Genomic DNA, 23,344 nt, shown 5'->3' with positions numbered 1-23,344 from the left:
CCACAGCTCCTGTGTCTCACCTTACAGTCCCCTGACGCTCTGGGCTTTTAAAAACGGCCGTTTTGGCGCCTGCATTGCAGCATAGAGCACCTGATTGTGCACCGCTGGCAACCACACCCCCCCCCTTTCCCCATTAGGCCGGGAGCGCGCCCGCGCGCGTGCACGAGGACCGCGGGATCCGGGGGGGGAGGAGAACCCAAAGGGAGTGACATGGGACCCCCTGATCTGCGTGGGACCCCTCTTTTACCTTTATTGTGGCAGGGACTGCAAGGAGACGTGAGTAGCTGGGAGGACCAGGCATTTCACTGAGCGTGTTTGTTTGAAAGGCATGTAAGTATGCATCAGGCTTGCTCTTACTCCCTCAAGTGGTGGAAACCAGGTAAGACATACAACTACTCACAATGAAGAAATCCATTCATATATTAAATATATAGGATGACTTCCCATACCTGTTCCCCGCCGCAGGAATTGCTGTGTTCAGACCAATTCCAGCCTTCACCCATCACGGCGGGTATTGTTAGCCAACCTTCAGGCGTATCTGGGGTTCTTCCGAAAAGATCCTCCTACCTGGGCCTTGTAAAAAACTCTGCCAGAAACTTACGGGCGCCCTGAGTAAACAGTACCCCAAGTCTGGTTGTCCCAGAGTCCAGTCTTCCAATGGAGAGGACTTACAGGCAAAACCTCGTGTCTTCGGCAGACGAGGCCCGGGTACCATACCATCTTGGGAGTCAATTATCGGCCCGAGGTATGGATCCGGTTTGTTGTAGCCCTTCGGCCCTCGCCGGGACCCGCATAGAGCTAAGTTTTACGTGACCATCGACCAGACACTGGCGAAAAAACTGAGGTGCCTCCCGGATGGGAGGGGTTATATAGGGGAGGAATTCTCTTTAATTGGGTCAACCAGTGTCCAATCACCAGAGGTGCCTATATAACCCACTATGTAATGAAGCTCCTGTGTCCCGTGATGTATGATCAAGAAAGTGGAATAAAGTGATTTGTGCAACAGCAGGTACTACTTTTAAATGGACTGTAGAGGCCACTACAGGAGCTGATGGTGCTGACCAGACTGCGAATGCAACTACAGGAGATGACCAGAGACTGCGAATGCGACTACAGGAGATGACCAGAGACTGCGAATGCGACTACAGGAGATGACCAGACTGCGAATGCGACTACAGGAGATGACCAGACTGCGAATGCGACTACAGGAGATGACCAGAGACTGCGAATGCGACTACAGGAGATGACCAGACTGCGAATGCGACTACAGGAGATGACCAGACTGCGAATGCGACTACAGGAGATGACCAGACTGCGAATGCGACTACAGGAGATGACCAGACTGCGAATGCGACTACAGGAGATGACCAGACTGCGAATGCGACTACAGGAGATGACCAGAGACTGTGAATGCGACTACAGGAGATGACCAGACTGCGAATGCGACTACAGGAGATGACCAGAGACTGTGAATGCGACTACAGGAGATGACCAGAGACTGTGAATGCGACTACAGGAGATGACCAGAGACTGCGAATGCGACTACAGGAGATGACCAGAGACTGCGAATGCGACTACAGGAGATGACCAGAGACTGCGAATGCGACTACAGGAGATGACCAGAGACTGTGAATGCGACTACAGGAGATGACCAGACTGCGAATGCGACTACAGGAGATGACCAGACTGCGAATGCGACTACAGGAGATGACCAGAGACTGTGAATGCGACTACAGGAGATGACCAGACTGCGAATGCGACTACAGGAGATGACCAGAGACTGTGAATGCGACTACAGGAGATGACCAGAGACTGTGAATGCGACTACAGGAGATGACCAGACTGCGAATGCGACTACAGGAGATGACCAGAGACTGCGAATGCGACTACAGGAGATGATCAGACTGCAAATGCGACTACAGGAGATGACCAGACTGCGAATGCGACTACAGGAGATGACCAGACTGCGAATGCGACTACAGGAGATGACCAGAGACTGCGAATGCGACTACAGGAGATGATCAGACTGCAAATGCGACTACAGGAGATGACCAGACTGCGAATGCGACTACAGGAGATGACCAGACTGCGAATGAGACTACAGGAGATGACCAGAGACTGTGAATGCGACTACAGGAGATGACCAGAGACTGTGAATGCGACTACAGGAGATGACCAGACTGCGAATGCGACTACAGGAGATGACCAGACTGCGAATGCGACTACAGGAGATGACCAGACTGCGAATGAGACTACAGGAGATGACCAGAGACTGTGAATGCCACTACAGGAGATGACCAGAGACTGTGAATGCGACTACAGGAGATGACCAGACTGCGAATGCGACTACAGGAGATGACCAGACTGCGAATGAGACTACAGGAGATGACCAGACTGCGAATGCGACTACAGGAGATGACCAGAGACTGTGAATGCGACTACAGGAGATGACCAGACTGCGAATGCGACTACAGGAGATGACCAGACTGCGAATGCGACTACAGGAGATGACCAGAGACTGCGAATGCGACTACAGGAGATGACCAGACTGCGAATGCGACTACAGGAGATGACCAGACTGCGAATGCGACTACAGGAGATGACCAGACTGCAAATGCGACTACAGGAGATGACCAGACTGCGAATGCGACTACAGGATATGACCAGAGACTGCGAATGCGACTACAGGAGATGACCAGAGACTGCGAATGCGACTACAGGAGATGACCAGACTGCGAATGAGACTAGCAATACAGGGAGGTAAACAACTTTGTCAGGGAGGGTTTAGTAAAAGTGAGTCTATAGGCAGAAAGACCTACCTGGCCAGCCGGGCTCACCTCCCGCTCTCAGAGGTCTGGAGGCGGAGCTTTCCACGGTAGGGGCAGGGCTTACGACGATATGGGCCGGGCTTACAGCTTTAGGGGGCGGGAATAATTGTGGTCCAGGAGACACATACAGAGTGCATGGGGTGGGGCAGGGCAGGGCCAGAGCGTCAGTGGAGTTCCCTGCCCCACCCCTCCCTGCTGACAGAGCCTTCCTTAGTCTAAGCCGAGCCCAACAGCCCGCTATCTTCTAGAACACGGGGGCTATGTTAGTCCAGGAGGATGGGTGGGGTTTTTGTTTTTTTCATGCGGAAGGCGGCTTTTTTCTGCCCCTTCCCCCCCCCCCCCCATGGCGCCCGTGGCACTTGCCATGGCTGCCATACCTTAGATACGCCTCTGGTTAAAACCACCCATCCTGTGCCCCGTGACGACATCCTTTTGAGTGACGAAATGCGTAGGGAGGAGCGACGTACTGATGTTACCGTAAGTTATGCCAAGTCCCGGAAGCAACTGGCTGTTTCTCGAGCGCCGGCCAGCTCGGTTCTTTTAATGCTGCTTTCGCTCTACTTAACTGTAAGTGTCCATTTGTCTCTTGAAGTTTAAATAAATGTGAAGGTTTTATACTATGCGAGCCTTTGTTGTGCTCTGGGGATCCATTAGCCCGTGCCCGATTCCTGTGAGGACCATCACCGCTGAGGCTAAGGAGTTCAGTATATTGCACGGAGATTCCGGACTGGGTTATAAGTCATCTGCGCCCCGTGGTCCCCTGTCACAAGGGACCATGGTGATCTGGTAAGCGGCAGTTTGTGCCGAGGTGGAGGCATTTCCTATTCCTTCACGTTTTCTTGGAGTTCCTGTTTTTGTGTCACCGTGGATGAGTCAACAATTGTTTTGCACAGACTATTTTTGAGATATATATATATTTTTAGATTTTGGTCACTATCATCACATATGGACTTATTTCTATCATTCATTCAATTATTTTATTATTTTTCTGGTGTAGTTCAGCACTTACCATTGTCACCGATCAGTGGGTACATTTTCACTATATGTGTATAATTTTCTATTTTTCTATTGCTACGCTATTGGGTTAATATAACACCCACTAGATGTTGTGTTTTCAATTTAAGTTTTCACATATACATTTGTGCACATTTTATTGTGGCAGTGTATTTATATACTTTTACTTTTTATATGCTACTTAGAGCTAGTACTCTAAACACAGGCAGGCTTTTGTATCACACTGTAAGAAAATATTGTAGGAAAATATGATTGTATGCTGATATAATTACCTGGTAGCTGACCTGCTCCTTTATGGACACCGGGACCCCGTACAGAGGGCCCTTCTCCTCTCTCTCCTGCAATTTCTTGATCTGAGTTTCACAGTCGGACATGAAGACAGTCACACAGTTCAGATCACTGTGTACTTCAAGAGCCTGTTGGGGAATATGATAAACATTATTGACCATGTCTAGTGTAGTTGTGTCCCTGCGTACCCACCTCGCCCAGCATTGGGTGTGGGGCCCCTTTAATTCCTTTTCCTATAATCCCCAGGATTCCTAGACACTCCCAGCGGATATAAATTCCACAGTTTCCTGCCATGCTCAGAGACACCATGCCTGATGGGACAGCAGTCACTTGGCACTAAGAGGTCATCAGGTGTTAGGGGTCCTCCTTTGTTGCTCCTAGAATGAGGGCCACCAGTGAGAGTGCAAGAGCCTGCATCTTCATATTAAGCCCAGTCACTGTGGGGGGGCCTGCGTTTCCTGGCCTCAGAATACTTACTGCCTTTCAAGCCTGTCCAGAGATCCCCATGGGTGGAGCCTGTCGGGAGATCCCCATGGGTGGAGCCTGTCGGGAGATCCCCATGGGTGGAGCCTGTCGGGAGATCCCCATGGGTGGAGCCTGTCTGGAGACCAAAATGGGTGGAGCCTGTCGGGAGATCAAAATGGGTGGAGCCTGTCGGGAGATCCCCATGGGTGGAGCCTGTCGGGAGATCCCCATGGGTGGAGCCTGTCGGGAGATCCCCATGGGTGGAGCCTGTCTGGAGACCAAAATGGGTGGAGTCTGTCCGGAGACCCCCATTGGTGAAGTCTGTCTGCAGATTCCCATGGGTGGAGCCAAACCTGGACCCCTGTGGTTGATCCCCCCGGCTACCAGTTCCAGCTAGCATTCTTTTGAAAGAAATGCCCCTCCCCCCGAGAGCTGCACATGACTGTCTTTGCACAAGACTGTACTGTGCTGTTTATTACTAAGGAGTTCCTCTTATACGCTATTTATTTTGTACTGTGCTGCCTGCTAGTGGCCCCTCTAGGCAGCCCTGTACTACAATGCTATCACTGCCTGTTATACTTTGTCTTATGCTTGTTGCATAGCCCTGTAAGGAACTGCTTCCATCTACTGTCTATATTTGTAAAAAGCTTGTAATTAGCAGTTATCTTTAGTTGTTTATAGACAGACAGGTACTTCCTGTCCCTGCTAGCTGGATCAGAAACCCCTATCGGAAAAGACTGTGATATCTTATAAAGGGGACTTTCCACAAAGCAGAGACAGAATTGGACATCCAGACCAGAAGCAGAGACTATTAGTCAAGTGTTCCTGCATTCTGTTCAGTTCAACAGTTGCAGCTTCTGTGTGTATCTGAAGTCTGGTAATAGAATGGTCTCTGACGTATTGTTGTTATCTCACGTGCACAGTGCCAGATAGCCCGGTCTGTGCTACTGTAATGCCCCATACACACGCTCGGACATTCCGACCACAAAATCCGTCAGATTTTTTTTTTGGACAGATTTTGGCCGAAACTTGTGTTGCATACACACGGTCGCACAAAGTTGTCGGAGGTGATGTCAAACACGTACGGCGGGACTATAAACGGGCCAGTAGCCAATAGCTTTCGTCTCTTAGTTTATTCTGAGCATGTGTGCCACTTTGTCCATCGGAATTGTCTACTCATGATCGGATATTTATGCGATCGGATTTTGTTGTCGGAAAATTTTAGATCCTGCTCTCAAACTTTGTGCGTCGGAAAATCAGGCGGAAAATGTCCAATGGAGCCCACACACGCAGTTGGAATTTCCGACAACATGATGCGATCGCACATTTTCCGTCGGAGAATGCGACCGTGTGTATGGGGCATATGAGTGCAGTGGTTACCATTCAGTATATTAGTAGGTGAACCTCTTTATTATTATAGAGTTATAGCCAGCTCCTGTTACCTCAGTGAACTGGTCTCTTCTGCTCTGGGATTCTCTAGCTCAGGGCTCAGTAACCAGCATAGCGTAGGGTCAGGTTAGGCATCTGATGGCCCATAGACTAGATAGGGTTACAAGGCAGATCGGAAGCATTTAGGGACTGAGAAGTAGAGTAGATAGGCTGACATTGAGTTCCGGAGTCATACCATTGACATTATCTGTCGGAAGCTGTATTCTGGGCAGGTCGGTGCCGGATGGAGGATCTCCGAATCACCACTGATCCTGTACTCAGCTTTTCGGAAACCAAAATGGAGGCCACACCTTTGATCTTCCCTAGGGGCCCAGCAACTGGACTAGCTGGAGGTATCTCTGCTAAATGACTGGGTGTACCCAAGTAAATGTGTGTGACCCCCCTGGGGACACTTGTTGGGTTCATTTGCGAATGTATGTACTACAAGTAACTGCCCCAGAGGTGTGCTCCACCCACTTACCATTTTTTGGCACCGTCAGTTTATCTTGCATTCACAGAGTAGACTTCAAGTTGCACATTACTGTTCAACTGGTCACCTGGCTGATAATTCTACATGACATTATCATCTACAATAGAGGAAAAGCAGTAGTACTATACATCTGGGGGGGACATTATTGATCGATCTGTGATAGCTCCTCCCACCACAGATACAACTATTGGAAGAATTTAGAATTTATTCCCTGGCTATTCTTTTTTCATCTGCCTGGATATGATATGGGCTCCTTATTCAAGTCAAGCATGAAGTTCACCTTCTCCACATAGACATAGAGAGCCGTCTGAGGAGATAGAGAGCCGCCCTTCAGCTCCTCGACCAGTTCCCCCAACGTCAGATCCAGAATCCTCCTGTGGTCCACACTTGGGTTCTAGAAGAACACAAACATTTGATTTATTGATTTGCAGTCATTGGACAAAAAAAGGGTTAGTGTTGGTTGAACTAGATTGGACTTGTGTCTTTTTTTTCGACCAGACTAACTATGTAACTATGTAAGGGTTAATGTTGGGGCCATAGATATTGAGAAAAACTGAAGCCTATAGCCTGGTGCTGGAGCCGAGTCTGGTTTGGTGCCAGGCCCATGGATTGGTGGTTGAGCATTTATGGACCCAACATCTGATTCTGGGGAAGTTGGTAGGCATATGGCCTGGTGCTCATACGGGTCTATAGCCTGTTTCTAGGGCTGGCTTTGAACTCATGGTGTGGAGGTGGTGTGGGGACCATAGCATGGTTAAATGGCTATTTTGCTCATGGCCTGGTGCCATGGCCTTCTTCTACAGTTAGTGTTGGGCCCATGCTCGGTCCTATGGCTCATTTCATACCCATGGTTGGGTGCTGGTATCAAACCCATTGCTTGCTGCCGAGACAGTTGTTAAGACCATAACTTGAGTCTGGTATTGAGACCTTAACTTAGTTCTATGCTAATGGCTTGGTGCTGGGGGTTGGCTAAGTTTTCAGCTTTGGACTGAATTCCGGTACATTTATCATCACTGTCTGAGGCTCTGGAACATGGGCCTCTCTACCGACTGACACCCCCTGGAACATGGACCTCTCCACAGACACTCACCTCCTGGAACATGGGCCCCTCCACACATTGTCACCCCCTGGAACATGGGCCACTCCACAGACTGCCCCCCTCCCTTGGGATATGGGCCCCTCCACAGACTGTGCCCCTGATCGGATCATGGGCCTCTCCAGAGACTGTCATCCCATGGAACATGGGCCCCTCCACCGACTGTCACCACTGGCACATGGGCCAGTCCACAGACTGCCCCCCCCCCCCTCGGGATATGGACCCCTCCACAGACAGTCCCCCTACCTGGAACATGGACCCCTCCACAGACTGCCCCCCCGGAACAGGGGCCCCTCCACAGACTGCCCCCCCGGAACAGGGGCCCCTCCACAGACTGCCCCCCTGGAACAAGGGCCCTTCCACAGCCTGTCCCCCCTGGAACAATGGCCCCTCCACAGCCTGTCCCCCCTGGAACAAGGGCCCTTCCACAGCCTGTCCCCCCTGGAACAAGGGCCCCTCCACAGCCTGTCCCCCCTGGAACAAGGGCCCCTCCACAACCTGTCCCCCCTGGAACAAGGGCCCCTCCACAGCCTGTCCCCCCCCTGGAACAAGGGCCCCTCCACAGCCTGTCCCCCCCTGGAACAAGGGCCCCTCCACAGCCTGTCCCCCCTGGAACAAGGGCCCCTCCACAGCCTGTCCCCCCTGGAACAAGGGCCCCTCCACAGCCTGTCCCCCCCTGGAACAAGGGCCCCTCCACAGCCTGTCCCCCCCTGGAACAAGGGCCCCTCCACAGCCTGTCCCCCCTGGAACAAGGGCCCCTCCACAGCCTGTCCCCCCCTGGAACAAGGGCCCCTCCACAGCCTGTCCCCCCCTGGAACAAGGGCCCCTCCACAGCCTGTCCCCCCCTGGAACAAGGGCCCCTCCACAGCCTGTCCCCCCTGGAACAAGGGCCCCTCCACAGCCTGTCCCCCCTGGAACAAGGGCCCCTCCACAGCCTGTCCCCCCTGGAACAAGGGCCCCTCCACAGCCTGTCCCCCCTGGAACAAGGGCCCCTCCACAGCCTGTCCCCCCTGGAACATGGGCCCCTCCACAGCCTGTCCCCCCTGGAACAGGGGCCCCTCCACAGACTGCCCCCCCTGGAACAGGGGCCCCTCCACAGGCTAACCACTTTGGAATATGGACCCCTCTCCAGACTGTCCCCCTTAATAAGCAAGTTTTGTGCTACATAAAGTAACCAGATAGGTAGCAGTTTGTGTTTCAGAGTGTTAAGTGTGGCTTCAGTAACAATGTTTGCAGGCTTCATTTATAGATACATTGTTATGCTTGCAGGCTTCATTCATAGATGCATTGTTATGCTTGCAGGCTTCATTCATAGATGCATTGTTATGCTTGCAGGCTTCATTCATAGATACATTGTTATGCTTGCAGGCTTCATTCATAGATGCATTGTTATGCTTGCAGGCTTCATTCATAGATGCATTGTTATGCTTGCAGGCTTCATTCATAGATACATTGTTATGCTTGCAGGCTTCATTCATAGATGCATTGTTATGCTTGCAGGCTTCATTCATAGATACATTGTTTTAATACATAATGTACAAGATGTCATTTTTAGCAAACCTTTTGTTTATTTAGAAGTTGTTCTCAAAAGACATTTTGTTGTTGTTATGAATAGAATATAGATGGGTTAGAATCCTGTCCTGGAGACACAACAGAAGTGAGAGGATCCCCCCTCCAACCCCCCCCCCCCCCATGATGGGGAGAAGTCCAATCTTTTATAGTTGTCACCAGAACTAGTGTCCCCATTGGAAGGTTTCCCCTCTATTCCTGTTCTGGTGACGCCTGAAATATTTTGAACCACCCATATCTGTCTCGGTGACACCAAGACAAATGGAGGTGGGGAATTGCCCCGGAGGGCAATAAACACCTGACAAGGGTTCTAATCCTTCTCCACTCCATCCAAAAAAGTTTTTGAATTTAGAGACACTTAATTCTTAAAGAGTTCCTATAAACTCTTCCCTGTCAGGACGGGAAGTGATGGGAAATCTCTCCAGTGGGGACACAATTTGAGTCTTTGCCTTCTTGTCCCCCATTTCTTGTACAGGTGTCACAGGGACAAGTGAGGAAATATCCCCCCAAAGGGGGTCCCTCAGACATGAAGGAATGACAGAAAGGTCAACTATTCATTAACTCTGTGTGGAGTCTTTAGAAATGGAGGATTTGGGAAGCTGCACTGAGCTGCACTGTGCACAGGATGAAGTATCAGTCGGGATATTCCAGGAATTGTCATTGTTTTGGGGGGATCACAGCACAGTCTGCACCGGGGCCCTGTGTCACCTCTGCTGCAGTACTGGATTTTGGATGGAGGGAGGGCCGGGTCCGTTTACAGGTTGCAAAACATTAACTGACATCTGTCCTGTCAGGAGACTGGGCTGCCAGCCAGAGGGGCCCAACCAGGGAGAACCGGCGGGACGACCAATTTCTATAGTGCTCAATATTAATATTGCATACAGAAGATGAGTGGAGTACATACTGCAAGTGGAGGGGTGGAGGGGGTCCCAACCAGGGAGAACTGGGACGGCCAGTCTCTATAGTGCTCAGTATTAATATTGCATACAGAAGATGAGCGGAGTACATAAGTGGAGGGATAATATTGCATACAGAAGATGAGCGGAGTACATAAGTGGAGGGATAATATCGCATACAGAAGATGAGCGGAGTACATAAGTGGAGGGATAATATCGCATACAGAAGATGAGCGGAGTACATAAGTGGAGGGGTGGGGCCCAACCTGGGAGAACCGGAACCAGGGCTGTCTTTAAGGCAGGGCAAAGGGGGCAGCTGCCCTGGGCCCTGTCATTGGTTTGGGGCCCAAAGCAGCTGCCTCATACTTGCCAACTATCCCAGTTTAAATTCCCTTGTCCTGTGAAGTTTTAGTCCCGTGCTGTGTCCTGATATCTCAGTGTGAAGTGCTGCTACTAATGCTGCCCAGCTCTACCCTATTGTTGTGTACAGATGACTCCCCTGCAGACAGGGGCGGACTGACCATTTGGCCACTCGGGCACTGCCAAAGGGCCGCGGGCCACTAGGGGGCCCCATCAGGGTTGTCAGCCTCAGTAAAACCAGGGACAGTATATAAAAATCTGTGTTTTTTTTTTTTTTTACATCTGTCCCTTACTGACATCCCTTTGGTCTAAAAATCCTGAGATTATAGCTGCCCCACCTCTCCAGTACCTTCTCAGCCAATAGAAACATGTCTGTGTATACTGTGTGATTGTATAATGTGTGTGTGTGTGTATACTGATAATAATCTCTGATTGCCTGGGGGCCCCATAATCTCCTATTGCCTGGGGGCCCCATGAGTTGTCAGTCCACCCCTGCCTGCAGACCCTGCATCTACATGTAAATAACCAGCATTCATATGTAAATAGCGGCCGCATTGATATGTAAATAAAGGCAGCATTCATATGTATATCATGCCCCCTGCAGTGAGGAGATGATGTGCCGTAACCTCTAGCAACCAATCAGTGAGCAGTAATACTGTACAGTAATCTCTAGCAACCAATTAACAAGCAGAAATCATCTGCTGTAACCTCTAGCAACTAACCAGTGAACCGTAATGTGTGCTGTAACCTCTAGCAACCAGTCAGTAAGCAGTAATGATATGCTGTAACCTCTGGCAACCAATCACAATTGCTGCCTGACCTGATATAGTAAACTGATTTTAAGTCTAGCTACTATTTATTGTATGTCTCAGAGCAGGCGGAGAGTGAACTTGATTGGGGGGGGGGGGGTGGCCAAGAAAATTTTTGCCCAGTACATACTGCAAGTGGAGGGGTGAGGGGGGTCCCAACCAGGGAGAACTGGGACGGCCAATCTCTATAGTGCTCAGTATTGATATCGCATACAGAATTTGAGCGGAGTACATAAGTGGAGAGGTGGGGCCCAACTAGGGAGAACCGGGACAGCCAATCTCTATAGTGTTCAGTATTAATATCGCATACAGAAGATGAGCGGAGTACATAACTGGAGGGGGGGGGTCCCCAGCCAAGGAGAAATGAGAAGCAGAATAACCAGAAGGATTGATCCTCACCGAGAAGATTGGGAGTTGGACGACAGTTCACATCTCATAGGAGACAACAATCTGGGTTCTCTAGATCGGCTTCCAATATGGAAAGCAAGAATGTTAAAAAAACAAACAAAATGTCCATTCCCAATAGCGATCCCGAATATTCCCGAAGGCGGACTGTCAGTGGGAGAACACTGGCTCCAGTCATTGTTCAGAAGCCAAGGACACAATACGGGGGATCAGTTATAGGAAAGTGGGAGGAAACATCTACCCAAACAATAGGAACTTAGACTATGATGTATAAATGCGTCATCTACCCTGTATAGGAATCTGTATGCTGTATGAACGGAGAAGATATCAGGACTAATAAGCGTCTTCTCCCTCTGAGGGTCACCATACACCTTACAATCTGACTATACAACCAACTTTTGATCTACCAAAACTACCGTATGTAATATGAGGACCTACTTAATCTATCCCAACAACTTGTATCAGGGTCAGGAAGGCCCTTTAACTACACCGTTGTTGGGAGGTGTAACAGGGATTGTACAGATTGTAATGTGTTTGGTTAGCTCGGGGTCTCTAGACATTTCCAGACCTGTCACAGAGAGTTGTCTATTTTCAGATTATGGACATTAGGGGGTCATCAGATTAGGAGGGGGGGTGATATGAACTGATCATTTCAGTACTAGAATGGCGGAAGGTTTTTACTATGGGACATTGATTTATTTTCAGGATATATGTTTATTATTGTTTCTGTTAGTAGATGGTGGGTATGGAGGAAATGTACGATTGGTCGTTGTGGGTTCCCGTCATTCTAGGGTTGGTCATTGTGGGTTCCCGTCATTCTAGGGTTGGTCGTTGTGGGTTCTCCTCATTCTAGGGTTGGTCATTGTGGGTTCCCGTCATTCTAGGGTTGGTCGTTGTGGGTTCCCCTCATTCTAGGGTTGGTCGTTGTGGGTTCCCCTCATTCTAGGGTTGGTCGTTGTGGGTTCCCCTCATTCTAGGGTTGGTCGTTGTGGGTTCCCCTCATTCTAGGGTTGGTCGTTGTGGGTTCCCCTCATTCTAGGGTTGGTCGTTGTGGGTTCCCCTCATTCTAGGGTTGGTCGTTGTGGGTTCCCCTCATTCTAGGGTTGGTCGTTGTGGGTTCTCCTCATTCTAGGGTTGGTCGTTGTGGGTTCTCCTCATTCTAGGGTTGGTCGTTGTTGGTTCTCCTCATTCTAGGGTTGGTCATTGTGGGTTCCCGTCATTCTAGGGTTGGTCGTTGTGGGTTCCCCTCATTGTAGGGTTGGTCGTTGTGGGTTCCCCTCATTCTAGGGTTGGTCGTTGTGGGTTCCCCTCATTCTAGGGTTGGTCGTTGTGGGTTCCCCTCATTCTAGGGTTGGTCATTGTGGGTTCCCGTCATTCTAGGGTTGGTCATTGTGGGTTCCCGTCATTCTAGGGTTGGTCGTTGTGGGTTCCCCTCATTCTAGGGTTGGTCGTTGTGGGTTCCCCTCATTCTAGGGTTGGTCGTTGTGGGTTCCCCTCATTCTAGGGTTGGTCGTTGTGGGTTCCCCTCATTCTAGGGTTGGTCGTTGTGGGTTCTCCTCATTCTAGGGTTGGTCGTTGTTGGTTCTCCTCATTCTAGGGTTGGTCGTTGTGGGTTCCCGTCATTCTAGGGTTGGTCGTTGTGGGTTCCCGTCATTCTAGGGTTGGTCGTTGTGGGTTCCCGTCATTCTAGGGTTAGTCGTTGTGGGTTCCCCTCATTCTAGGGTTGGTCGTTGTGGGTTCCCCTCATTATAGGGTTGGTCGTTGTGGGTTCCCGTCATTCTAGGGTTGGTTGTTGTAGGTTCCCCTCATTCTAGGGTTGGTTGTTGTGGGTTCCCCTCATTCTAGGGTTGGTTGTTGTGGGTTCCCCTCATTCTAGGGTTGGTCGTTGTGGGTTCCCCTCATTCTAGGGTTGGTCGTTGTGGGTTCCCCTCATTCTAGGGTTGGTCGTTGTGGGTTCCCCTCATTCTAGGGTTGGTCGTTGTGGGTTCCCCTCATTCTAGGGTTGGTCGTTGTGGGTTCCCCTCATTCTAGGGTTGGTCGTTGTGGGTTCCCCTCATTCTAGGGTTGGTCGTTGTGGGTTCCCCTCATTCTAGGGTTGGTCGTTGTGGGTTCCCCTCATTCTAGGGTTGGTTGTTGTGGGTTCCCCTCATTCTAGGGTTGGTCGTTGTGGGTTCCCCTCATTCTAGGGTTGGTCGTTGTGGGTTCCCCTCATTCTAGGGAAGGCCATTTTGAGTTCTCCTCATTCTAGGGTTTGTCATTGTGGGTTCCAATCATTCTCCATTGTGGACAGTGAAGGGTGAATGGGTGTGCTGCCAATATTTCAATGATTTATGTACAGAGAGCGGTGTTGGGTGGAGATGCCTCAGCGTCAGGGATTAGTTCTCTTCTACATTCCTGCCGGGACGGTTTTATAATGAAAATTAAAAGTGAAGTCTGAAGCGATCAGATGATCCCTCTTCTCCTGGTGTTTGTAGTACAACTATACAGGCTGTACACTCCACTGGTAATCTGACGGATTCAAGAAGGGGGGGGGTAATGAATCCCAGAGAAAGGGGTGAGTCCGGTCCAGGGATAGGGGAGAGCCGATGGATCCCAGGGAGAGCGACGATCTGATGGTTTCCAGGGAAGAGGGGAGAGCAGATGGATCCCAGGGAGAGCGACGATCTGATGGATTCCGGGAAGAGGGGAGAGCCGATGGATCTCAGGCAGAGGGCCGATCTGATGGATCTCAGGGAGAGCCAATAAATACAAAAGAGAGTTGGATCCGAGGGAGTGGGGAGACCCAGTGAATCCCAAGGAGAGCTGACAGATCCCAGGAAGAGGGGAGATCTGATGGGTCCCAGGGAGAGGGGAGAGCCGACAGATCCCAGGGAGGGGGGAAGAGCTGATGGATCCTGGGGAGAGCTGATGGATTCCAGGTAAATGGGATATCTGATGGATCCCATGGAGAGGGTAGAGCCAATAAATCCAAGGGAGAGCTGATGGATCTCAGGGAAAGGGGCGATCTGATGGATCAAAGAGAGAGAGGGGAGAGCCAATGGATCCTAGTGAGAGGGGAGATCTGATGGGTCCCATGAAGAGCTGATGGGTCCCAGGGAGAGGAAAAAGCTGATGGATCCTGGGGAGAGCTAATGGATCCCAGGGAGAGGGGAGATCTGATGGGTCCCAAGGAGAGGGGAGATCTGATGGATCCCAGGGAGAGGGGAGAGCTGATGGGTCCCGGGGAGAGGGGAGATCTGATGGGTCCCGGGGAGAGGGGAGATCTGATGGGTCCCAGGGAGAGGGGAGAGCTGATGGGTCTCGGGGAGAGGGGAGATCTGATGGATCCCAGGGAGAGGGGAGATCTGATGGGTCCCAGGGAGAGGGGAGATCTGATGGGTCCCGGGGAGAGGGGAGATCTGATGGATCCCAGGGAGAGGGGAGAGCTGATGGGTCCCGGGGAGAGGGGAGATCTGATGGATCCCAGGGAGAGGGGAGATCTGATGGATCCCGGGGAGAGGGGAGATCTGATGGGTCCCGGGGAGAGGGGAGATCTGATGGGTCCCGGGGAGAGGGGAGATCTGATGGGTCCCGGGGAGAGGGGAGATCTGATGGGTCCCGGGGAGAGGGGAGATCTGATGGATCCCGGGGAGAGCTGATGGGTCCCGGGGAGAGGGGAGATCTGATGGGTCCCGGGAGAGGGGAGATCTGATGGGTCCCGGGGAGAGGGGAGATATGATGGGTCCCGAGGAGAGGGGAGATATGATGGGTCCCGGGAGAGGGGAGATCTGATGGATCCCGGGGAGAGGGGAGATCTGATGGGTCCCGGGGAGAGGGGAGATCTGATGGGTCCCGGGAGAGGGGAGATCTGATGGGTCCCGGGGAGAGGGGAGATATGATGGGTCCCGAGGAGAGGGGAGATCTTGTGGATCCTGGGGAGAGGTGAGAGCTGATGGATCCCGGGAAGAGGGGAAATCTGGTGGATCCCAGGGAAGAGGGGAGAGCTAATGGATTTTAGGGAGATGTGAGATCTGATGGATCAAAGGGAGAGTAGTGAGTTGACTGTTTAATACTTTCTTGGAGAGCCTAGAAGGTTGCTGAGCAGTATTCATGCTGCATGCAGAAGTTGGGCGTAGCACATACCTGGAGAGGTGTGGCGGTCTGGGGGGGGGGGGGGGGGGAATTGTGCAATGCATGTCCCCTCGAGTGTCCTTGATATCCTTGTAGGATTGGGGAGTTTGCTGGGTGAGGGTTTTACCTAGACAGTTTCCCCCCACCCTGCCCTTTTCTTCCTTGGCTGCCAAACCCGACCACAGGACCCCCCCCCCCCCCCCCCCAGTGATCAAGAGAACATCCAACAGGTATTATTCCCAGCCACCACGTGAAAATGCTAATCGCCTGGCTTTACCTAACTTTAGTGCACAAAGTGTGTCACAGACCTGGAACAAGTATGCAGCAAGTGAAGGCAAGTATTTCTGATCCGGATACCGCATAGCTCCCAACTGTCCCCGATTTCGAGGGACTGTCCCTGTTTTGGAGCAAAGTCCCTCTTTCCTCCTCATTTTGCTCTGATCTGTATAGTTTGTATATAAAATGCATGTTTTTGCTTTCAAAAAGTGTTTCCCAGAGCTAAACCTTTCATCCAATTTCTAAATTGCTGCATTTGTAAATATCAAAAGCCAATATTAGAGAATAGTAGTGGTAAAAAAAAAAAAAGCACTTGTGGGTTTAACGAATCGTTTTTTTAAAATTGAATTCTCCTTTAAGGTGGCGTGACAGGGGGCGTGTCCTATGCCTACCAACTTTTGCCAATAGGTGTCCCTCATTCCCATCTCAGAAAGTTGGGAGGTATGATACTGTTCTGGATCAGAACTTCAAGTACTGAAGCCATTGGATAAGCATGATGGAAAACAGACCCTGATTGGTCCGTGTATAGTGGAGCTCATCTGCAGCTAGTGAGGTGACAGGAGAGATCCTTATGTTTGTGTACCTGGAGGTGAAATCTGCGCAGAGCCTCCTGCATGAGGAGCACACTGTCCTCCCTCCTCTCCCTCTCCTCCTCCATCCTCCTGAGGATACGGCGTCTCTTCCTCCATCTCAGGCCGTACACCGACGCAGCTAGGAGGCATCCCAGGGTGGCCAAGAGCTTGCACTCTAATGAGTGCTCTGTAAGCAGATGATCCAGAATCTCTCTCATGGCGTCTGTGTGGTGAGCAGGGGGAAGAGGACGCCTCTTATACCTCCCAACCTGGCCCCACTCCAAGGGATTTAAAGGGCCAATACCAAAGATCGGGATAATGACACGACAGACAAATATTAAAAAACTTTATTCCTGAGACAGGCCGGAGACACTCTGCGGAGTTCTACTACAAGGACACCAATGGATTTATTCAGGTTTTTTAATATCTTTTTTATTATTTCTATAAAATCTAAAAATGCTACAATGTAAAGTAGTGAGTATAGTAAGTGTAGCTTGTATAACAGTGTAAATTTCCTGTCCCCTCAAAATAACTCAACACACAGCCATTAATGTCTAAACTGCTGGCAACAAAAGTGAGTACACCCCTAAGTGAAAATGTCCAAATTGGGCCCAATTAGCCATTTTCCCTCCCCCGGTGTCATGTGACTCATTAGTGTTACAAGGTCTCGGGTGTGAATGGGGAGCAGGTGTGATAAATTTGGTGTTATCGCTCTCACTCTCTCATACTGGTCACTGGAAGTACAACATGGCACCTCATGTCAAAGAACTTGTTGCTCTACATAAAGATGGCCTAGACCAGTGATGGCGAACTTTGGCACCCCAGATGTTTTGGAACTACATTTCCCATGATGCTCATGCACTCTGCAGTGTAGTTGAGCATCATGGGAAATGTAGTTCCAAAACATCTGGGGTGCCAAGGTTCACCATCACTGGTCTAGGCTATAAGAAGATTGCCAAGACCCTGAAACTGAGCTGCAGCACAGTGGGGCCAAGACCATACAGCGGTATAACAGGACAGGTTCCCCTCAGAACAGGCCTCGCCATAGTCGGCCAAAGAAGTTGAGGTCACGTGCTCAGCGTCATATCCAGAGGTTGTCTTTGGGAAATAGGCGTATGAGTGCTGCCAGCATTGCTGCAGAGGTTGTAGGGGTGGGGGGGGGGGTCAGCCTGTCAGTGCTCAGACAATACGCCGCACACTGCATCAAATTGGTCTGCATGGCTGTCGTCCCAGAAGGAAGACTCTTTTAACCACTTGAGATCCGCGCTATAGCATAATGGCGGCTACAGCGCGGATCTCCTTTTCCGGGACGACGTCAATAGACGTCGTCCCGTGCACGAGCGCCCTGTGCGCCCCCTGAGGGGCGCGCACGGCGTGCTCTGTGATCGGCGAGTCTACGAGACTCGCCTGGTCACCGATCAGAGCAAGGGGTCGATCCCGATGACAGCTGATCATGTGATATAACGGAGCCGGTAATCGGCTATTATTCCTCCTCGCACTGACAGCGCGAGGAGAAAAAAAAAAGCTGATCACCGGCGGCCGTGATCGGGACATCAGTCCCGATCACGGCAAGCCCTGCCAGTGCCCACCTGCCCGCTACCAGTGCCCACCTGCCCCCTGCTTTGCCTGCCTAAATAAACAATGTGTTCCCCCTGTCAGTGCCACCCAGCAGTGCCCATAGTGCCACCCAGCAGTGCCCACAGTGCCACCCAGCAGTGCCCACAGTCTGCCTAAACAAAGGTGCTGCACCCCAGTGCCACATATCCGTGCCCAGCAGTGCCGCCCATCAGTGCCCAGCAGTGCCGCCCATCAGTGCCACCTATCAGAGCCACCTATCAGTGCCCAGAAGTGCCATCTATCAGTGGTACCTATCAGTGCCCCTTAGTGCCACCCATCCGTGCCACCCATCTGTGCCACCCATCCGTGCCATCTTATCTGTGCCCGTCTTTGCCCATCAGTGCCGCCTTATCTGTGCCCATCGGTGCCGCCTTATCTGTGCCTATCAGTGCCCATCAATGCAGCCTATCAGTGCCCACCAGTGCAGCCTATCAGTGCCCACCAGTGCAGCCTATCAGTGCCCACCAGTGCAGCCTATCAGTGCCGCCTCATCAGCGCACTTCAATGAAGGAGAAAAATGACCCGTTTGCAAAATTTTATAACAAACTATTAAACATGATTTTTTTTTTTTTGCATCTTTTTTTGTTTGTTTAGCAAAAAATAAAACTCCGAGCTGTGATTAAATACCACCAAAAGAAATCTCTATTTGTGGGAAAAAAATGATAAAAATGTCATTTGGGTACAGTGTTGTATGACCGCGTAATTGTCATTCAAAGTGCATCAGCGCTGAAAGCTGAAAATTGGTCTGGGCAGGAGGGGGGTCTAAGTGCCCAGTAAGCAAGTGGTTAAAGATGATGCACAAGAAAGACCACAAACAGTTTTCTGAAGACAAGCAGACCAAGGAGATGGATTACTGGAACCATGTCCTGTGGTCTGATGAGACCAAGATAAACGTATTTGGTGTCAGATGGTGACAAGCGTGTGTGGGGGCAACCAGGTGAGGAGGACAAAGACAAGTGTGTCTTGTCTACAGTCAGGCATGGTGGTGGGGGTGTCATGGTCTGGGGCTGCATGAGTGCTGCCGGCACTGGGGGGCTACAGATCATTGAGGGGACCATGAATGCCAACATGTACTGTGACATACTGAAGCAGAGCATGATCCCCTCCCTTCAGAGACTGGGCCGCAGGGCAGTATTCCAACATGATAACCCCGCCAAACACACCTCCAACACCACCACTGCCTTGCTAAAGAAGCTGAGGGTAAAGGTGATGGACTGGCCAAGCATGTCTCCAGACCTAAACCCTATTGATCATCTGTGGGGGATCCTCAGAGGGAAGGTGGAGGAGCGCAAGGTCTCCAACATCCACCAGCTCCGTGATGTCATCATGGGGAGGGGAAGAGGACTCCAGTGGTGACCTGTGAAGCTCTGGTGACCTCCATGCCCCAGAGGGTGAAGGCAGTGCTGGAAAATAATGGCGGCCACACAAAATATTGACACTTTGGGCCCAATTTGGACATTTTCACTTAGGGGTGTACTGACTTTTGTTGCCAGCGGTTTAGACATTAATGGCTGTGTGTTGAGTTATTTTGAGGGGACAGGAAATTTACACTGTTATACAAGCTGTACACTCACTACTTTACATTGTAGACAAGTGTCATTTCTTCAGTGTTGTCACATTTTTGTAAATATTTTATTCTATCTTCTGTATGGGGTAGGGGCCAGGGGGGCCAACAAAATTGCCAGACACATTGGTTATGGTGGGGGTAATACAGCCCTGTGCACATTGTGTTTGGGGCTCCTAGGGGCCAATGAAATCTTCAGATACATCAGTTATGTTGGGGGAGCCCAGGCCCGTGTATGTTCTAGATGGACCCCCCTAGATGCCAAAGACCAGCAAAATCTTCAGATACGTTGGTTATGGTGGGGAAGTCCAGCCCTGTGCACGTTCTGTACGGGGCTCCTAGGGGCCCATGAAATCTGCTGTTCATCTAATAGAGAAAATAAATATATACCCAACATTTACTCAATCTATTATCAGGGAAATGGAAGAGAAGTAAATACTATGAAATGTTCTCCTAGAAAGAATCTCTGAGGAGAGAAGTGCCCGGCAGACGTCGGAGCCAGGAGAGCCAAATCTGCATCACGAGGAACGTCATACGCTTTATTAATATACAGAGATTCTGGACATAGAATATCATTCTCCCCTCCCCCACCCTACCCCGGAGAGCTGACAACGCATTCCAGGGCAACAATACATACAAACCAACAAGGGGATCTATACACACATAGAGGGTGGAAGAGGTGAAGCTGGGAGAGAGTGGGTGGGACAAGGGGGAGAGGGTGAAGGGTAGAGGATAAAATGGGGAGAGGGTAAAGCTGGATAGGATGAGGAGAGGGTGAAGTTGGGTGGGTAGAGAAGGGAGAGAAGGTGAAGTTAGGTGGAGAGAGTAAAGCTGACTGGAAAAAAAGAGAGTGTGAAAGAGAAAAGGGTGAGGCTGGGGGGGGGAGAGGAGAGGGTGAAATGGGAAGAGATTTAAGGTGGGTGGGCAGACGGGGGGGGGGGGGGATGTAGAAGAGGAGAGGGTGAGATGGTTAGGTGTAGGAGAGGGTAAGAGCAGGGAGATGGTGGGGTAAAGGAGAGGAGAGGGTAAAGGCAGGTGAGATGGTGGGGTGTAAGAGAGGAGAGGGGGAGATGGTGGTGTAGGAGAGGAGAGGGGGGAGATAGTGGGGTGTAGGAGAGGAGAAGGGGTGGTGGTGAGGAGTAGGAGAGGGGGAGATAGTGGGGAGTAGAAGAGGAGAGGGGGTGGTGGTGAGGAATAGGAGAAGGAGGAGATGGTGGGGTGTAGCAGAGGAGAGGGGGAGATGGTGGGGTGTAGCAGAGGAGAGGGGGAGATGGTGGGGTGTAGCAGAGGAGAGGGGAGATGGTGAGGTGTAGCAGAGGAGAGGGGGAGATGGTGGATTGTAGGAGAGGAGAGGGGGAGATGGTGGGGTGTAGCAGAGGAGAGGGGGAGATGGTGGGGTGTAGGAGAGGAGAGGGGGAGATGGTGAGGAGTAGGAGAGGAGAGGGGAGATGGTGGGGAGTAGGAGAGGAGAGGGGGAGATGGTGGGGTGTAGGAGAGGAGAGGGGGAGATGGTGAGGAGTAGGAGAGGGTGGTGCTGGGGAGTAGGGAGGAGAGGGGGAGATGGTGAGGAGTAGGAGAGGGTGGTGGTGGGGAGTAGGAGAGGAGAGGGAGATGGTGGGGAGTAGGAGAGGAGAGGTGGAGATGGTGAGGAGTAGGAGAGGGTGGTGGTGGGGAGTAGGAGAGGAGAGGGGGAGATGGTGAGGAGTAGGAGAGGAGAGGGTGGTGGTGGGGAGTAGGAGAGGGGGAGATGGTGAGGAGTAGGAGAGGAGAGGGTGGTGGTGGGGAGTAGGAGAGGAGAGGGTGGTGGTGGGGAGTAGGAGAGGAGAGGGTGGTGGTGGGGTGTAGGAGAGGAGAGGGGGAGATGGTGAGGAGTTAGGAGAGGAGAGGGTGGTGGTGGGGAGTAGGAGAGGGGGAGATGGTGAGGAGTAGGAGAGGAGAGGGTGGTGGTGGGGAGTAGGAGAGGAGAGGGGTGGTGGTGGGGAGTAGGAGAGGGAAGAGGTGGTGGTGGGGAGGAGAGGAGAGGGTGGTGGTGGGGGTGTAGGAGAGGGAGGAGGAGATGGTGAGGAGTAGGAGAGGAGAGGGGGAGATGGTGGGGTGTAGGAGAGGAGAGGGGGAGATGGTGAGGAGTAGGAGAGGAGAAGGGGGGAGATGGTGAGGAGTAGGAGAGGGTGGTGGTGGGGAGTAGGAGAGGAAATGAAATAGTGAAGAAGGAGAGGAGAGGAGTCACATCTAGAGTGGTGTGGTGGAGGAGTGGAGATGTAATCTGCTGTTTGTTGAAGAGACACCTGGTTTAATGTTTTTTTCACAGTTTCTTCACTATTTCATCATTTGGTTATGATCTGAAGATTCGATGGACGGACGATGATGTCACTGCGATACATTACATTATGTTCTCAGGAAGTTTCGCAGCGGTGATGGTAACCAATTCTTGTAGGAAGTGGACTTTGTCTGATAGAACTTCAAACAATTCATTTGATTCTCATTCTCTGTTTATTTATTTTCAGTGTTGAACAATATTTAGTGACGGTGATTTGTTTCAACAGATTGTGTGTATTCACCATCACTATTCATCTGGTGACACGCACTATACAATCATTCGTGTTCATTGATTTCGATACAAGTTATTTTTTTATTTTGTTTCTATTTCTGTATGCTCGGGCGGGGTTTGCACAGGGCGAGGTTTGCACAGGGCGGGGTTTGCACAGTGTAGTAACATTTAGTAATTCACGTTCACTGGAGTGGATCTATAGTATTCAATATTTTTGAATTCACTGGTGTGGATTTTTATTAAAGTCTGACCTTGTGTATTCACTTTTGTGAGATACTGTAAATATGTGAAACGTGTGTGGGGGGGGGGGGGGGGGGGGGGGGGCATTTGTATTGTAGAAACCCCTTTCTCTGCAATTACACCTGCAAGTCTTTTGGGGGTGTCTCTACCAGCTTTGCCCATCTAGAGAGGACATTTCTGCCCATTCTTCTTCTTTGTAAAATATCTCAAGCTCTGTCAGATTGGATGGAGAGCGTCTGTGATCAGCAATTTTCACATCTGGCCACAGATTCTCAATGTGATTTAGGTCTGGACTGTGACTGGGCCATTCTAACACATGAATATGCTTTGATGTAAACTATTCCATTGTAGCTCTGGCTGGATGTTTCGGGTCGTTGTCCTGCTGGAAGGGGAACCTCCGCCCCGGGCTCAAGTCTTCTGCAGATTAAGACTGTCCTGTATTTGTCTCCATCCATCTTCCCATCAACTCTGACCAGCTTCCCTGTCCCTGCTGAAGAAAACCATCCCCACCACATGATGCTGCCACCACCATGTCTCACGGTGGGGATGGTGTGTTCAGGGGGATGGGCAGTGTTAGTTTTCCCCACACATAGCGTTTTGCTTTTAGGCCAAAAAGTTGAATTTTGGTCTCCTCTGACCAGATCACCTTCTTCCACATGTTTGCTGCCCCCTCCCCCACATGGCTTCTCACAAACTACAAACAGGACTTCTTATGACTTTCTTCCTCCAATGTCTTTCTTCTTGTCACTCTTCCATAAAGGGCAGATTT

At 50.9% G+C, this 23,344-nt stretch overlaps 1 protein-coding gene across 1 annotated transcript; it reads right to left on the bottom strand.

Annotated features, from left to right (window-relative positions):
• Window positions 1-4,029: 4,029 nt before the first annotated feature.
• On the bottom strand, window positions 4,030-16,851 carry LOC143927153 (vitamin D3 hydroxylase-associated protein-like). Its single transcript, XM_077451102.1, has 4 exons — window positions 16,618-16,851; window positions 6,794-6,907; window positions 4,115-4,258; window positions 4,030-4,065 (listed from the first exon to the last, which is right to left on the bottom strand). Exons 1-4 carry the CDS (start codon window positions 16,822-16,824, stop codon window positions 4,030-4,032), a joined length of 501 nt encoding a protein of 166 aa, XP_077307228.1. The 5' UTR covers window positions 16,825-16,851.
• Window positions 16,852-23,344: the final 6,493 nt, after the last annotated feature.

This window comes from Lithobates pipiens, unplaced genomic scaffold (assembly GCF_037356315.1).
Source record: "Lithobates pipiens isolate NorthernLeopardFrog02 unplaced genomic scaffold, aLitPip1_a1.2 Scaffold_23, whole genome shotgun sequence".
Lineage (NCBI taxonomy): Eukaryota > Metazoa > Chordata > Amphibia > Anura > Ranidae > Lithobates > Lithobates pipiens.
Note: the sequence above shows the minus strand (reverse complement) of the source record. Positions and strands in the feature narration are given on the sequence as shown.

What these genes read in the sequence shown, in the direction of transcription:
- LOC143927153 (XM_077451102.1), bottom strand. Translation starts at nt 16,824, where the DNA reads ATGAGAGAGATTCTGGATCATCTGCTTACAGAGCACTCATTAGAGTGC. An exon ending in TGCGCAGATTTCACCTCCAG is followed by an intron (nt 6,908 to 16,617) that starts GTACACAAACAT and finishes GTGTTCTTCTAG; the next exon opens with AACCCAAGTGTGGACCACAG. An exon ending in AGGAGCAGGTCAGCTACCAG is followed by an intron (nt 4,066 to 4,114) that starts GTAATTATATCA and finishes ATTTTCTTACAG; the next exon opens with TGTGATACAAAAGCCTGCCT.